Source organism: Cottoperca gobio, chromosome 3 (genome assembly GCF_900634415.1).
Source record: "Cottoperca gobio chromosome 3, fCotGob3.1, whole genome shotgun sequence".
Lineage (NCBI taxonomy): Eukaryota > Metazoa > Chordata > Actinopteri > Perciformes > Bovichtidae > Cottoperca > Cottoperca gobio.
The window spans coordinates 12,939,592-12,958,328 of record NC_041357.1 but is presented as its reverse complement, the minus strand read 5'-3'; the positions used below and the strand labels follow the sequence as shown (position 1 = coordinate 12,958,328).

The following is an 18,737-nucleotide window of genomic DNA, read 5'->3' as shown; positions in this document are numbered from 1 at the left end:
CATGCCAAGTTCATTTACTGCCCAATTTAGCTCAGTGAAGTCCCACACATGGCTCTTTTAATGTTAATGTTTTAAAGTTAATACACTTGGTATGTTCGAAAGCTCACGTGTGTTATTATCACTGCACCCTGCTGTGTGAAACACACATTTTAGGATTAGACTCAAATGTACCTCGATAAGCCATGGCATTTTATTAGCACGCTATGTGTTATTCTGTTTTTCCAAAGCATGTTGTGCAGGGGTTTTAATATGTTATTATTATTATTATTATTATTATTATTATTATTATTATTATTATTATTATTATTATTATCGTAAAACAAACCACACTACAGCTTTATGGCTAGGGAAACACAGACAGACGCGAAAACAACGAGAAAATGGCTGGAGGAAGATGGGTGAAGTGAGAGAGTAATAAAGAGACACTCATCTGGAAGTGTTTTGTGTCAAAGAAGAAAGCCAGAAAACTGCGGTTCCTAAAACGGTCATGACGGTTATCTGACGTATTCATTCGGGATAATTGTCTAAATAAAGCTCAACACATGGCTGCTGGGTGTGATTATGATCACAATTTATTTGGATAGTCCGATTCTGAAACCCTACTTACCATCAAAATATATTAATAGAAATTGGTATATGTATTCAGAGGCTTCAATGTATTATGGCGTCTGTAAACTGTATGCAACAAGCTACTTTTTGACACCTGTAATTCCAGAGCAACACAAGTATCTAGTTCAAATCTTAAAATCAGCTTATAGGAGCAGCCCCCTTTTATCCTTATTCATGCACGTGAATGATGATTTCTGTTTTAATGTAAACCTTAGCAATACAACAGGAGTCCATGGACATGTCCACAAAACGTATGGTATTGTTAAACGGAGGGTATTTGGATGTAAATGTAATAAAAATACTAAACATTAGACCTGTACTGTATATGCAGTGAAATGTCGATATCAACTGAATCAAACCACTTACAACCTCCAGTTGACTTCCTGGGGAAGAAAATACATCATACAAACGTAGCACATTAACGTAGCCTCTGACGTAGCTCTGACTGGTTAGCAGAAGAGTGCAGTATCTGATAGACTGCCCGACAGTCAGAGAAAGAAGGACAAACAACTGGGTACCTAAAGGTGGCTGAAGAGAGCAACATATTATAGCTATATGGAATTTCTAATATATCATGATATTAAAGTTAAGATAAAAAAAGATGGGTTAAAAGCAAGGGACTAAACCAAGGCAGAAAATAAGACGGAGAAAGAGAAAGACAGCAAAACCTCCATGTTCACAATTCTTGACTGAATCATTGAATTTGGCATGAAATATGCCCTTTAGCATTCTAAACCATTTTTTAGATAAACTATTTACTTCAGCAGCAACTGTACCGTGAAAGTTACAGGCCTCAGATTAAGACATGAAGGTTAACAAAGAGCAGTGCTCCATGTGGATTTGACCGCAGTAATTTAACCAATCAAGAATTAGCTGAGCAAAGAAAAAAACACCAAAACACTAAATACAGAACAAAAGACAGGATTAGAAAATATTTTGCTTTAACCACCCACTGTTTTACACTATGAATACACTTTCAACTCTTTAAACTCTAAGTACTATGAAAAGTTACATAAATACGGTATTATATGTATTTATATATTAGACTATTGTGTCGATGTGCTAATTTTCCAAAAGTACCCCCCGTTGTCAAATATAATTGGAGGTACAATGCATGACAGAGTACATAAAATGTGAACAAATACTAAGAGTATGCAGTCATGCTAGTGGCTCTATGAGGCGGCACTTAAGCACAGCCGTCCTTTAAGCTAATTGCTAAGGTCAGCATGCTAACATGTTCAATATGATAATGCTATTGTTAGCAGATATAATACTTTAGATTAGTGTGTTAGCATATTAACAATAAGCGCTAAACACTAAACAATACAGCTGGGAATGTCATTAATATAGTAGTAAGACTTGATGATGGTGCTAGATGAGGTTATTGCAGCTCATCCTGACAGGGACATGAATGGGTGTACCGAATGTCAAGTTGTCCATCAAATGACTGGTATTTTGAGAGGTACCATTGATGCTTCAAATTATAAATACGAACTGAATAAGAGGTTTCTTTGTAAACTGTCCACTGTTCTGACTCAGAAAGTCAAAGTACTTATTTTAGAACCTCTTTCTCCTTTAATGCCACAAAAGCAGAGCATGTCTGAATAAGCAAGGCTCGGCTTTTTCTGATACATGAAGAGATATGGTGAGCAGTTAACACTGATCCATAACAGCTGTTCCTGCATTAGATGGGATCAGAGTATTCCCCCGACAATGAAGCACGACGCCGGTTCACATTCTCTAACAAGGCCAATTACACCGGCCCTAATGCACTGCAAGTGCTTACAACATCACAAAGAGTGACTCCCAACAAATGCAGAAAACCTCTGAAAAGTACCTGTGATACTCACTTGTGTCACTTCATCCTTAATATTAATATTTGTGGCGCTAAACGTGTCACTTACTAAATACATTCAGAAGAAATCCCTGTGGGTAATAACATTTATTGAAGGAGACCAAGGGACTTTAAAAACCTCAATCTCACACCTCAGACCAGGCAGAGACAGCAGTGACAACTTGAGCAGTGACCATGTGTCACCTTTTACTGCACTAACACTCAGTGTGTCAGCAGTACCCACGAAGAGAAGCTTCAAAGAGTCGAGCAGAGGGGAAATGTGTGTATGTGTGTGTGACACTGTGCATGTATACTGGTGCTGTGTTAACTGAGTACTGCAAAGCCTGCTGTCACAGACAAAGCTTCACTTTTCATCTTTGTACATTATCTTAAATGGTGAGTACAGCCTAAACACTTGAAACCTTTTGTTTTAGAGAGACAATAATTCACTTCCAAAGAAATGCATATTTGGACAAATGTGATCTGAATGAAACAATTTGAGAGAGAAAAAAAAGAGTCTAAACTTAATTATGGAGCTAAAGCATATCTCATGTGGGTATGTTTTCTAAACATGAATATTTTACTTGACATCTAATTCATAGGTTATATGATTGAGAGAATGTGATATTGGTTTGTGAAAGACTTCACATTGGCTGGTTAAGTGTTTTGTTTATGATCTGTTGTTTCCAGTGAACTGAAAGCCTTTCAATGTTCAAACTGAACTGGCTTTACAAGCAGTTCTACTGATTGCTGATATTTCACACATCGCGTGCGTGTGTACGGTGTGTTTAAAACCATGTTTGTAGGCTAGTTATTTATAGTTGGAGCTAATGTTGTGCGGCTCCATCCCGAGAGATCCCCAATTATCATGGAATTTAGAAAGCAAAAGCTAAACCCAAACAAACAGTCTAAAACAGTGCTAGAAATAGACTGACCTTAGACATAATCCATTCTCCCGGCATAAATGCAGTCGTATCACCAGAAGACAGGGTAAAGAACAGACACACAGAGAGCGAGAGAGAGAGAGAGAGAGAGAGAGAGAGAGAGAGAGAGAGAGAGAGAGAGAGAGAGAGAGAGAGAGAGAGAGAGAGAGAATGCTATCACAGTGATAAATCACAAAGCAATATTTGTGTCTTGCATAGGAGGGATTGGAAACAACTTGCTGCACAACCAGTGAGCCACAAAGTGATGTGTGATTTGCATGACAACAGTTTTATTAAAACAAGTTCCCAGAAAGCTAAGCCCTACAACATTATGAAAAATAGTAAGGAAATCCCCAAATTCTTGTGTGTGTGTGTAATGCTGTCGTCTCATCGTGTCTGAACTAGTTAACTTTAGAAAACAATTCAACTTTACCAAAAGCTGAACACAAAACCACTAAAACGATAACTTTTTCTTTAATTATCTCTATCATAACTAGTAAAAATGGTACAGGAAACATTAGACATACACATAATACACACTTTACAAAAAGCAGCAATGTGACTAACTGATAAAGATGTGAGTTCATGCTTGATGAAGCAGGCAGACACACAGCCAGGATCTGAGACTGGAGCTGGAGTTTAGTCTGAATTTGGAGCTGGAACGGGATTTGAGTTCATGGTGAGCTTGGATGTTTGCGTGTTACACTGCAATCATCTCAGCCCTCACAGACTCTCTACTGGCTTAAACTACATTCAACATAACATTTGACAATGGGAATAGATTAAAAGGAATTTTAAAATGTTAAATGCTTTACTCCTCAAAACAGCATAGACAGAAAAAGAGATAAACAGAAAGATAAACAAAGTAGTGAGGCAGACTGATGGAAGTGAAGGCGTACAGTCATTGAATTTTAAAGAGGCTCACTCACGCATGTCTAGTGTGCCTGCCTCACGGCCACAGCACTTCCTATGCTACTGTAAACGCCATACAGAGCTGGGCCTTTGATCCTTGAACGACAGCAGGCGGCCATTCAGGCTATAAAACCAAACTACCTGCACACACATAACCTGTATGCACACGTAGAGATGCGCACACATATTAACAAGTAAGTCATGATAACAGCCTATACACTATAAATGACGTGTCAACTGAGGACGCACATACAGTATATGTGTAAAAGAAAGTAGTAAAACTACTTCCACCACTAATATGACTGCCACTACCTATAATAGTAATGATTAATATTATTATAGTGATAATAGTCATAATTATTATCGTAAAGGAAGGAAATACGATAATGTGGCAAATAAAAGCAAGGAACAACTAAAAGAACAGTGTTTCCAGATGTGTGAAGGAGTGATATAAAATCCAATATAGATGAGAGTAAGTCAGTTGGTGCTCAGGGAGATCATTTTACAGTCTCAAAGCTCCAATGGCAAAAACAGTAATGGGTTGGACAGAATACAACAGTAAGATAAATTTGAAAAGCAAAAACAGGAGACTACTTAAGCAATGAGAGCTTGGGAAAACCATTTCCTTGATTTGTTTAGAAGATAAAAACTCATTTGATGTGCTGCAAGTCAAAGCAAAGGTCACATGAGTAAGCACAAATATATTTCAAGAACAAAGTGACAGCACAACAATCTAATATGTTAAAGAGAATTTGAAGTCTGCCAAGTTTACATCTTCATCATGTAAGGTTGATGATGCTGCCCTTAACCTGTGAACTCAGGGCTCTTGTAACAAATCTACAAAGAGGTACATTTAACTGCTGCAATCAACTATCTCAACAGGTGTTTCAGCTGCATGCTGTTGGACCATTCAGCTACCTAAATATATACCTTTACCTTTTCACATTACTTGTTTTTCAATAACTGCAACAAAGATTTTTACACATCTCCAAGCAGCCTCACTAGACATAATTTCCTTTGACCGCTGACCTAACCCCAGATCAGAACAAGGGTCACTGAAAAATCTAGTGATACATACCCTCCATTCTTCCGGCATCCTTACCTCATACCAAATGCCATGAAATGATCAACATGTGGATGACTGACAGTACTGGAAGTGATCTTTCCTCGAAAGGTTACTGATTGAATGGTGAGACATGCAGACACAGGAAGTGGTGGAGTGGCAGAGCCTTCCATCCTTCCCTTTTACATTGTACGACAGTTATCCCATTTGTGGTGGCTGGGGAAACGATCCCAAATGTTCTTCTCTTCAGCCATGTCAAGCTCTTCTTGGGAGATCCTGAGGTGTTCCCAAGCCACATAGGATATATTATCCTTCAAGCACGCTCTAGGTCAGCACCAGGGTCTGCACCCAGTTGGACATACCAGAAATACCAGGGTCAGAATGTAGAAGGAATATAAATTTGAATTAAGTCCATAAGAAATGTTCCTGTCCTCCATACAACATGGCACCTTGTGAGTATGGGGATCTTTAACTACGTCATTGACCTCCAGCAGAGAGATGAGCCAAGGGGTGCCTTCTCCATAGAGGGTATATCAGCCAATGTCTTCTCCAGGACACCACCCAGAGATTGTAAGAAAGCTAGATACCCTAAACTGCTGTTTAGCATATAGCTGGGGGATTACTGTATGTGCATCCAAATCCCCACATACCTCTCACTTTAGGCATATCTGGAAAAGGACAAAATATAGTCCCTTTCACAGTGTTTGGTAGCTCAGATGGTTTTGCGTGTTAAGATGAGGCTACATCAAGTTAGTTGCTCAATCTCCTGCCCTGGCTCCAGCTCCTTCCCCACCAATGGAGTGACATTCAGAAGCCAAGGGTTAGTCCTCCAAGGGTCCCACCTGTCGCTCAACTGGCATGGCACTGAAACCCAACACAGACACTTGCAGTAAGTGAACCCACATGGGGACCCTGCATTGTTTTGAGCATGTCCAGGCCCAGCCACTAAGGTCTCGCCCGCAAGCTCAGAGGCCTGTCTACAAGGTCACTCATTTCTGTTGAGGCCAATAGGAGTCTTGGAATTGCCTTGTCTGGCCTCTCTCTCCTGGCAGAAATGAGCCTTGGGGGACCCTACAAGGTTCCTAGCTGCCCCTGACAGCACAGCTCCTAGCATCACACAAACCCCTCCACCATGAGAAGGTGGAAATTTATGGATAGTAGGTATGTAAAATTCCCATAAACAAAGTACATGTACAGTATGTCATGAAATGATTTTCTATATTTATATTGAAATGTTACTTTAATTGTAATGTCTCTTTCTCTGGTACTTGTAATATGGTGGCTGCCTAAAGTTATATGTTAAGTGATGTTTCCTTGGGCCTGTGTCCAAAAGTGTGTGAATGGTCTCTGAGGTGATAAAAGGGACAGAGGAACAGGCCAGAGTGACACCTAATAGATCAGGTCTTTACGACCCCCAGTTTAGAGATGAGAAGGAGACCTGCTGCGGCCAGAAGTCCCTCTCTCTCAGGCCTGCAGCCCTGACCTCCACAGGGAGCATGTCATTAGGGCTCATATAAACTTTTGAAGTAGTGAGTCCAAGGAAAGGCCAGGTATGTAAGGCAATAAATTGTGACTTTAAATACAAACACGAAAAGTGAAATAGTGCATGACCCCTGACACAGAGATGAATACTTCTGAGCAGTTATGTCTTGTTCTTTCCCCTTGGATGGATACCTGCCAGCCATAACTTATTGCTTCCCACTATTACACTCAATAATAATGAGAACTAAAGGGCTTCTTTGAAGTGGTATTTTACTTCAATACGTCAATAAATGCATACCAATGATTCAGTGCAGCTAAGTAAAACCACTAATTAATTGTGACATTTGAAATGATAGGGAAGGAATTCTTTCAAGCAACATCATCAGAGCAAATATCTTAACCAAAGCTTAATGTGAGTCATGACATATGCAACAAGCACAAACTTATTTGGGTGTGAGATGTTTCTTGAGGGGTTGTAGTAAGTTCTGCAACGGTGAGTGTGCATGCAAATCTTCTTAAAGTATTTAGGAGTACATACCAAGGAGAGCCTACTATTCTAAGAGTTTATAGCTCCCTCTCATGTCCGGTGGGTGAGTGACAGTGAGAGGCAGGCAGAGGGTGTTTCTCCATTGCATCTGGGCCAGGGACAGCTGACTGGTTGGGATCTAATTGCTCTCAAGTGAGGTCAGCAGGAGGCATTTATCTAAGAGTGCACGACGACAGTGGAAGATGCACAGAGTCAGCCTGCCAGAATCAGGAAGACATCCATGGGAATTGACAAAAGCTCCAAGCTCTTGCTTAGCTGTACTTCATTACTGGGTTTGGTTTACAACTGAGACGACAGCTTTTCAACTACAGAGTCTTCAAATTAAAACTCGCTCTCAAAAGGGAACACACAGCTGACAACTCCTGTCATCACTCAGAGCACATGTAAGTCATTAAACTACAGTTTGTTTGTTTTTACAGGTAAAGCAGCATAGTTTGTTTGTTTGAATGTATGCATGCTGATACAGAGGAGATTGCAGACCACAGACTTGTGAAGCAGTCAAACAACATTGATGCAATTTGTCACTGTGCTGGGTCCTTGACAGTGAGACATTTGCCTGTCAACGTACATCACAGGAATTTTGATTGATTGCTAGGAAATGTACAAAACATTTTTGTATGAAAACAGAAAACCAGACTGTCTTTAAAAGGGTGTTTGTTTATGTTAACTTTACTATAAAACAGGGTGAATCCTAGTAATCATTTATTTGTTTTTTGGTTTTTTTAAAGCTATTTTAACAAAAATATTTCAACGTGTAAGTGTACCTGTGAGTCTGTTACAGGTACACTGTTATGCATTAGCTAGAATCAAACCGGTCTACTTTTTCTTTTTTTATAGCAACATCCTGCATAACATTTTCTGAACTGGATTATGACGTCTCTTGTCAAACTATGGTCTCAAGAGGATGGAGCAGTCAACGCAGAGCGTCAGTGAGGACTAAAGAGAGGCATCATCTCATAATACTGTCACCCGTCTTCTTCTTCCTACCGCTCTACAGCTTCAGCCAACCCCAACCAGCTTCACAAAGTCTCATCCACAACCACCCCGTCTCAGCGTCCCGCTAGGAATCCCTGCTGCAGGAACAGGGACCCGGAGGTCACAACACAATTGTTATAAGTCAGGGATCAGGGGGTCGCTGGGCTGAGGGATAGCGCACAGATCTCTATCTCAAATTTAAGTATGTTGTTCATTGATCCCCACTGCATTGTATTATAATGCGCAAATGGATGCTGACATGGAACCTTCAACATCTGTTCTCGGGACTGTACTTGCATGCAATCTTCTTGTTCGGCAGTGTGTGTGTGGTCTACAGTGACTGCACTCCAGAGCAACTTGCCGCCATCATGAACTGCTCCAAACACGAGCGCCACACCAGGAACTACGACTACATGGAGGGAGGTGATGTGCGCATCCGACAGCTGTTCAGCCGCACGCAGTGGTTCCTAACAATTGATGACTATGGCAACATCAACGGGACTCAAGATCCCACAAACTGCTACAGTAAGGATGACTCTTTTTGTCTAATTATAATACCAATGGGTCCTCTGCATTTATTAGTAATTGAAAAACAGTAATTTGCCAGAATATATTTTCCTTTAATAATGTAAATTAACTTGTATGTAGGTGTTAAGTTAGTCCTAGAATTTGAAATGCTATCATTATGCCATGCAATGTTTAGTTGCAAGATGTTTCCAGTAGAAAACCTTTGGCCTGTCAAAGTGACAGAAGCACGTGGGAGGTGTTATTGTACAGTTCTCCAAGTGTAATCACAGTGTTAATGGGTCATGAGTCTCTGTTAGAGCAGCCAAAGTGACAGAGGTAAAATGAAGCAGGTGGGGGCTTTGGCTTGTTAAACCATAACACTATTTAAACACAGGCTGTAATGAAGTAAACTGAAGGGTCTTGGAGCCTGTTGGGTGGCAGGCCCCTGTGACCTCGGACTCACACCGCCACAGACTCACAGTTGTTCGGCCTGATTTACTTTCCTAGAAACTTACAGTGTCAGAATGAGATCTTAGGAAAGAAAGAATTGGCATGAATATCAGAAAATAATTATGATATTCACCTTCTGATGAACCTGGTTAGCAAAGGACATCTCACACAAAGACAGCCGCCATACTGTGTCCAAAATGTGTCAAATAAGGCACTACTGAGGGACTCATTTTATTTGATAGCCATGGAAATTGTAATTTAACATGAAAATTGTTCAAATTGTTGCTTTAGAGCCAACATTTACCACTGAAAATCTCTTTCACAGTGAGGATGTTTTAAGTAGTTATCATTTCCTCCTATCGGACAGTGTGGCTGGGGCTGGAATGTTGGCTTGACGGGGGAATGCCTCACAGTGGATGGAAAAAGCTGCTTGTGAAACAATTGGCAACAAAAGACAGAACAATTGATTCACCCATATGTGGCCGACAATATGCTAAAAGCACACAGAAATGTAACCAATAAGTATTTGAAGAGACCAACATGCTGCAGATATACATGTGTATTAAATCAGTAAGTACAGATACGTTTTGGCTGCAGCGAAGATATATTTCCTGAAAAGCTGATCGCATGAAAGGCTTTTTTTTTTTTTTTTACATAAAGAGAAAGCAAAAAAGATCAGTTTGACTCTGCAACTAAAATATAGGCTTGCTTCCAGTAAACTCATCTCTTGCACCGCACAAGTTTTTTCCAACTTTATTATGTTCCAAAGGGTCGTTTAGATAAAAAATCATAATGTCTGCAATGTGGATTTTGTTATTTCTTTGAAGCTTTTGTATGCGTTAAATCCTCAAATCAAAACAAACACATGTTACATATAAGATAACAGATATATTTACAAACGCAATAGTAAATGGTAATTACTAACATATGCATGTTTGTGTCTCAGTGAAAGGCCATGGCATGGCTGAGTTTAACAAAAATGTGATAATAATATCAATAAAAATGTTGAGCCACACCAAAGAGCAGATAAACAACTTCCAAGTAGGAAACAACTTCTAAACCACAGCATGACAAATGGAAAACAGGGAATTCAAAGACAGTAACTATTTCTGACTAAGTCACTAATCTAAAATGATAAAACTGGTGTTGGGTGCAACCAAATAAAAATAACAGAGTGATTGGATCTAAAAATGGTATTTAGTATGACTCAGTCAATAGTAATCTCAACATCGAAACTTCCTTCCCAGCAAATGTAAACAATAGATTCAAACTCTGTTCAGAGAAAACAGAATTAGGGATTACCCACAAGTTAGTTTACTTAGCCAGAGGCTGGACCAGCAAGTGATGACAAATCTGTTCAAGCTGAGGATAGCTTATCTGCGTCAGAGCCAAAATGTTAACAATATGTGTGCATGTGTGTGGAAACGCCTTCCATCTTTCCACAGTAGACCAAACAACTGTAACTGTTACATGTAATATTATGGGAATAGCACTTCAATGCTTCTTAACAACCATAAAAACACACTTAGCATGAAGCACTTTGATGAGTGCAATCCCTACTTGAGAAATAAACATGCATGTTGAATCTACAGTTGACACCAATATATAATGTAGTTAGGAAATGAATGGTCCGCTGACTTTGAATGTATAAGGGGATTCCACATTAAGATGAAGCTCCAACAGTGTTACCTTAAATCATGATTAATAAAATCAAGCAGGGGGAAAGAAAAGCAGGGTTCAATCAATGTGAGCGCACAGTCAAAGGGCAGACGTATCAAGTCAAATATCAAGTGCAGGCAGAGCACAAACAACATTCCTACATGGAGACACTGCCATCTGTTTGTGATCTAGCAAACACTAAAATGCAGCATGCTCAATGTCAGTGTGAAGAGCTTTAATAGGAGTCTTCCCTTGTTTCTCCGCCTGTCAAATGTAAGAATTTCTGCAATATGTAACAACAAAGTCTTTGTAATACCTAAAGATCTATGATTTGGACCTTGTTTGTGTTCTTAAAATGCATATTTTTGTGTTAATCTCAGATTTACTGTTACAAGATTTGGACTTTTGAGTTTATGATTCACATATTTGTAATATATACCTTCAATCATACCTTCAATCACAACCAAGCAAATAACTAATCATAGCTTTTCCTATGATAAGACAAACGTTTATATACAGTGCAATCTTTTTCTTTGGTGATTTCAAAATGGCACATTCTGGACAGTTCTTTTGCATGTTCTCCTAAATGATCAAGTCTTAAGACATTACATTCATTTTGTTTCATTGCAGAGAAAAGTTAAGTGTAAGTTTACTCTCCCACAGATTTGAAGAGCAGGTCTAAAACGTAGCGTGCAAAGCTCATTCAAGGATGTAGTTTTCTCAATCCCAGGAGAGAGAGGCCTAATCTGTCTCACATATGTGCTATGGCATAGGTTGTGGTTTGTGTAATGGCCACCCAGCCCAGTTAACAAGGCTTGAATAAAGCTGAGAGACTGATTAACCACAGGAACTAACATCCAGTTTGTTAATGAAGATGAATGTTGAGCACAGCGTTGAGCCGGAGTGAAGGCTGGAAGACGATAGCGTCTTATCTTTCCTGTAATATGTCTCATTTAATACTAACTGTGTGGATGTCTGGCAGGTATCCTGGAGATCAGGACAGTGTCTGAGGGGGGCATACTGGCCATCAAAGGTGTGAAGAGTCAGTACTACATCACTATGAACAAGGCTGGACAGCTGCAAGGCAAGGTAATATTTTTCCAGTGAGAAAAAACATGCAATGTTTCAGATATCCACAATCAAGCAAAAATAAAACAATTATTGCAAAACATCCATTTGAAATAATCAAGATCAAGAAGTGACATTAAAGATAACTAGAGGCAGATTGTATTGTACTAATGCTGCAATGTTTGTCTTTACAGAGGATCTACAATGAAAACTGCAACTTCAAGGAGGTTTTCCTAGAAAACTACTTCAACGCTTACTCCTCTGCAAAGTGGACTAAAAATGGCAAAGAAATGTTCATAGCTCTGTCTCAGAAGGGAAGGCCGATGCGAGGGAAGAAGACCAGGAGGGAGCATATAGCATCTCACTTCATCCCTATGAAGTGCAGGGAGGAAGAGAGGAGGGTAGACTGAAAGAGCAGAGGACTAATGAGTCGCAAATTGTGTATGATTTCAATCACATATTATATATGTTAACAGACACACGTAAAGTCATTACCGACATCACGCTCCACTCTCCTCCAGTTGTAGATTAGTTATGTAATGTTCCATAATATGTTGTGATTTTCATAAGATAAAGCAACAGATATCAGATGGGCACGTTAAAGGTTTCCAAACATCCTCAATAAGATGTTGAAACAAGGAAATATTTGAAATAGCTTCAACTGGTACACAAACTGTAAAGAACCACTAAAGTCGACTCAATGTTATTTTGAGTTAAATATTATATTTCGTTAAAACAACAGTTAAGTGTTTTCTTATAAAACAGTAAAATATATTACACAGTCAGGACTGTATCCTTTTCCAAAGATGATCTTCACCCAGCCAGATGAGGAGATCTGTATGATCAACAGAAAGGCCCAGAATGGAGATTTGGCTGAAGCAAGCTGGACTTGTCTTTTTTTTTTTTTTTTACTGGTACAAGTGCTCAGAGCACACACACACACACACACACACACACACACACACACACACACACACACACACACACACACACACACACACACACACACACACACACACACACACACACACACACACACACACACACACACACACACACACACACACAATAAACTACGATAGCATGTTCAGTTAAATTAAGAGTATGTCGAACAATCTGTTTGTGGTTGATCTGTCTATTCGTCCTGCATTGGAGACCGGACTCTGTTCAAAAGCATTGTAGCTGCTCACTGATTCCCTCTTCATTTTTAAGGTGTGGTTTTGAAATGCAAAAATATTCTGCTGCTGCTGAAAAGATATCCAGATAAAAATACAAAGTGAACAACATAATTAATGCTATGTAATCTCTTTCGATCAAAGTAAATAACCCTGTTCACTAAAAGATCCTATATTCATCCATAAGGACTTTTCTTTTTTGTTTTAAGTTTGTGTTAAGACATTTTCATTTTTACTAAGACAAAAAATGCATCAGGTCAATTCATTTTTACACCTTCTCAAATATTCATTTCAATCTCAAAGGACGACTCGACCTGCTATTTTATTATCACTGTAATTTCCCCATACAGGTGATACATTTACAATACCTTATCATTCATGTTTGTAAGTTATTTGTATAAAACAACTGAGTTATATGTTGAAGTATCCTTTTTTCTTACACTGTGCATTGTTCTACCCATACAGTCTATGGTTCTACCGGGATGTCTAGTGGGTTTTCTGACCACTAGGGGGTATAAAGGACTGCAAAGCAAACTCATAAGTAGATGTAACAACCAATTGCCTACTTACACATCCAGTACAAAGGGAGAGAAACATTTTGATGTTCTTTTTTTTCCAATATCCACAGGCACTTTTCTTAGTTTAGATTTGACAATTTTTTGAATAATATCTGTGCTCCTTAACTTGCTAAAGGTCATTATTTCACACCCTGGTGATGTACAACACACGTCTGCCAGCAATGATGGTTCTCAGTGGATTTGGCAGTGTGAGCAAAGATCTCACATTATAATAAGCCATTTGTTTCAACGCTGTGAAAAATATTGCTTCACACAACTTGAGGAAGAAAATGAACCATGACTTTATTTTGCCACGTATGAATCTGCAGTAGGAAATGACGAGTTCTGCAGTGAGATTAAGAAAGAACATACAATAAATCAGATTTAAGAAATAAACACATTTATTTTACTATTTGCAAGCACACCATTAATAAGAAAGATGACCTTGTTTTTCAGTCGCAACTTTTTAAACATGTGATTTGTCCACATTTTGACATGAGAACAGTGATGTGCAAGTACAAAAATGTATGATCTGTTATTTGATGGGATTTTGATCTTATTAGAAAATGAGTGTTTTGAGGATTAGTAATTTAATCATTGAATATCATTTGGGTTGTACAGCCTCTAAGTCTATCAGTTTAAATGTAAGCCTGTAGAGAAACTTGTATTTCACAATACGCAACTACAGGTTTTCAAACTCTGATATGAACGCAGTCCTCTGGAGAGCAGTCCATTTACAAGATTAGCTGGTTTAATGACAAGATAATCAAATCTGTTGATGTCGTCTTTAATTTAAAAAGATATAGATTATATATAGATTTATAGATTTTGGAAAGATTTGTTTGGGAAAACTTTAGTGTCCTTCGACAATCCTCGATACATATGCAGGAATACGATCACTCAATGTGATAAGGGAGCTTGAGATGTGGTAATAGGTGTAGTCTTGTCAGTGCAGAAAAATATCTCAGACATATTGGTAGGCCGCCTACGTTTTTATATACGCATAAACACATGCATGCAGGCACACAAACACACCGCAACACATAGCAAGAGCTTTACCTTTTGCCTGAGTTCACATCTGGCTTGGACAACCCCTGTCAGATAAAGACAGTCAAATTGAGAGCAAACCCCTGAAATACGTTCGACCCAAACAACATCTGAGCAAGGTGAAGGCTTCTGCCAAGTCACGCAAAGTTAGTCTTAGCAGATCATTTGTAACATGTTCAAAATGTAAACACATTTCAGACTCAAGGCTGTGTATTCCCAGCAGGACAAGGAAAGGCTGAAGCCAAGGAGAACGAGAAAGAACCGTCATAGACGTGAAGCAACAGACTTCCAGGAAAGAATACGCAACACAGGCACAGCAGACACATAAATTATACCTACAAGGTGTTCCAAGAGCCACAGATTTTGTTTAATAAATTGCTCCTGGAATCACAAATCCTTTTAATAAATGTTTTCCTCTTTACAAAATGTGGTATTCCTGTGCACTCTTCTTCATCTGCTGTGCATTAGTTCTCAAATAGCAAAATTATGAAACTGGCTGTACATTTTTTCCAGCAATGAGTTTTTTTCCAGTGAAATATATTACATTTTACAAATGTATAAATGATATCAGTTTAGAGTAGTGTTATTGTGAACATATATACAGTATATACACACTTCTTTATTTTCTTCACTCAAAAAAGCAGCTAAATAGCTGCTGTGCAGTCTAATGGGCCTAAAGATTTACTATTCAATGCAATGCTTTAAGACATCAATATTATATTTGCATTTGTGTGGACGCATGAACAAAGAAAACCATGTGTCCTGTATAACAAACAGCATGTGCAGAGGAGGGCAACGACTCCGAGGTTAAAGGAAGTCTGACACTGGCTGTGAACATCACTGCAGGGAAAGTTGGAGCGAGACAAACAGAGAGGGGGAGTTTGAGAAAGTGAAGCAAGTGAAAATAAACAGGGAGGGAGGCTGGGGAGTCTCGTGCGATGTGGGGAGGTGGTCTTGGGGCAGTGGGAGAAATGGGAGGCCATTAGAGGGAGGGGGAACACGCAGCTGAACGTGATACATTTCAGGGTCGTAAACCTTCATTTCCCCGGAGGAAATCTGTGGTTCTGCAACGTGGGGAATTCTGTGTTTGCAGCCCTTCGTACGGAACCCCCTAGAAAACCAGATCATTATGAAAGGGGGTCGGGACCTCCAGCATCTCACCGCAATATCACATTTTCCCCGACAGTGAATTAAATGTACACGGAAAAATAATAAGTTATGACTAAAATAAGATGTTTATCATCACCTAAAGACTACGCTCTTTTTCAGTCACCTAATTGAAGTAAAAAAAGACAACTGGCGCTGCTGGCTTTAATAGGCCATTTTAAATAAGGCCCATTAGGAAACTATTATGGACCACCAACAAAGAAAACAAATGCCTAATTTCAACATTACAGGAGTAAATAATTAGTGGCCAAGATTCTACTGGGTTTGTAGATTAAATGCGTCGTTTTTACAGGTTGATTTTTTCCAATATTACTCATATTGTGTGCAAAAACTCTAAACTATCATGTATCAATGATGAGTTAAGGTGAAGTATGTGGCCCCTTCCCAGCCATGACGAAAGAACCAAACCTTTGTACATTTGGTCTGCTGACCCTCCTAACTGTGGTAGCAGTTGCCACACAACATGAAAGCTGAGCCACTGAGAATATAATGAGTCCTCAGTGTTAGCTAATACCAAAAGGAAAATTGAAAATGGCCATAAGTGTGATCACCTATAGGCTGAAGAGAACCAACACCAGCTAGCTCAACGTCACGTACAACATTGCCAAGCCAAGTGTCGAGGGTGAACATACTTTTCAAATGTGCACATGAATCACACGTTGTGACAAGTAATTGGTCACGGTCTCAGATTTAATGCACTCGTAGAAATGCAATACCAAGTATTTGGCCAGCAGATGTGCACGTTTTGACTGCATCAGATGCTTTGAAACAGTAAACCGTTTAACATAATTGCTTCATAGTGAAACAATGCTTCAGAAAGAACTAAATCACTAATCATAGGTAATGAGTCATTGTGTCTTTAACACTGTACGCAGTAGTTTGTTCCAGGACGGCAAAAAAGTCAGTTAACTGACAACGTACTTTGCAACCACTGATAACTATTGACAGCAGGGTCTGTGGACTATCCTGAAACCAGAACACAAAATGATTTGTATCACAAGGCCACTGTATCATTCATCATGAAAGCCTTTGATGTAGGCATGCTGGATTGTCAGTTTGCTTTCACGATGCTAAGCAGGTTTTCAACTTGGCTTAATATTCTTTCAAGGCAAAAATCACTGTGTTTTAGGAGATATGCACATCAACACATGTATGCACTAGTGGGGACACACACAAGTGCAAAAACACAGATTGAGTACACAGTATATCTTAGCATGAGCAGGGATCCTCTCTTTGTATTAATATCTGAACCAACTTAAGTTCCTGTTTGGTCTTCATACCTAAAAAAACACACACACACCGTGCAACTGCTCAAAGATTCACACTATGTCAAATATGGAACGTCTGTTGGTCTGAGAAGCATGCAGGTATGTCTCCTCAGTGTGTGCTTACCTGAGAAAGGTAAGGAAGCCAAAAGGTCAGTCCAGCCATCCAGTTGCACATTTGATCCAGGGAATGCTCAATAAAATACTATGCAGACTTCTTGGGACGAACAGCCTGGATACACCTAAAACCATTACTTCAAATATTAGATTTGAATTTCTCTAAGTGCATTTAGAACTGGCAACAGATACAGAGCAAAATAATGAATCACTAACTTTGATCACTTTGAATTTTATCTGGACTGCTCTCAACAGTAAAACAAACCGCCTGAATTGCAGCTGTCAGATGGTTTGTTTTTTCATTCCTCTGTGTTAGACTAAACTAAATAGGAAATTCATTTTAATGATAAGACATGTCAGGAACAGTTGATCCTTTTAAATGTGATCCAGGTGGGTGGATCTAAAGCATGATAGTGTTGTGTCTAGCTTTGTGACAATTTAATGCCAAAGGTGACATAAAGCATGAAGCCTAAAATACAGTGCAAGGCATAATCAGAAAATCCTGTCCATGGGAACTAAAGCTGTGCATTTAAAACATTCTGTAAAGTTTTGGAGAGCAGAATCACCTTAAACCTGTGGAGGTGGAACCACCAAATGATTTAAGCATGACCCCATATTAGTAGAGAGTAAACACAAACAGGCTCCTAGATACTGAACAACACAGCACACATCTGGCAGATTTCTGATAGTTTGGAATCTAATATCACAGATACGTGAAGATCTCATTCAACACACATCTGTTTGCCATGCAAGTCTGCATGCAATTGTCTGTTTCATAAAAAAGTGTGACAGCTTAGGTATCTTTGAAATCTAACATTAAATTATCTGTTTTACATCACATATAGCACATCTGCCTTTGGACGAGACAAATGGGTAACACTTTATAATACAGCCCACGACTCACAGCTTAGTTTTATGGGTATTTTACATAACATAGGTATTTTAGAGGCAAGAAGAAATGACTTAGACTATTTTAGTAAGTTCTTAATACCTATAAATCATTTCTACTTTTCTCTAAAATGACCAACTACTTGTTCCGCTGTATCTACATTTAAGTGCCAGTAAGAATTGGTAATGTGTTTTATGTTGTGTTTTTATGTACTGATTCATATGACAACATGACACCATAAGTTAAGAGGAAGTATGCAGTAAGTGTTGGGAAACAACACTATACATCGTATGCTGTAGGCTTATTATAAAGTGTTACCGACAAATGCATATTAATATTTTATGCTAGTTTTCCCTGAACTAACCTTTTAAGTTTTGATCAGCAACATTGTGGAAATATCATCTGTGAAATGTTGCTAATGCAACATGACTTCATAGAGTACCAGCTTTGATTTGACTATATTAGAATGACTGCTGGCAAAGCATCCCAGA

General features: G+C 39.0%; 1 protein-coding gene and 1 long non-coding RNA gene across 2 annotated transcripts in view; one reads left to right on the top strand and one right to left on the bottom strand.

Annotated features, from left to right (window-relative positions):
* LOC115026302 (uncharacterized) overlaps positions 1-18,737 on the bottom strand; it is a 33,172-nt gene that overhangs the window by 13,010 nt on the left and 1,425 nt on the right. Inside the window, exon 2 of the long non-coding RNA XR_003834282.1 lies at positions 17,368-17,482. This is a non-coding gene — a long non-coding RNA (uncharacterized LOC115026302). The remainder of the gene's footprint in view (positions 1-17,367; positions 17,483-18,737) is intronic.
* fgf7 (fibroblast growth factor 7) lies at positions 7,335-12,921 on the top strand. Its single transcript, XM_029459045.1, has 4 exons — positions 7,335-7,753; positions 8,208-8,870; positions 11,944-12,050; positions 12,224-12,921. The coding sequence occupies exons 2-4, from the start codon at positions 8,585-8,587 to the stop codon at positions 12,437-12,439; spliced, it is 609 nt and encodes a 202-aa protein (XP_029314905.1). The 5' UTR covers positions 7,335-7,753; positions 8,208-8,584; the 3' UTR covers positions 12,440-12,921.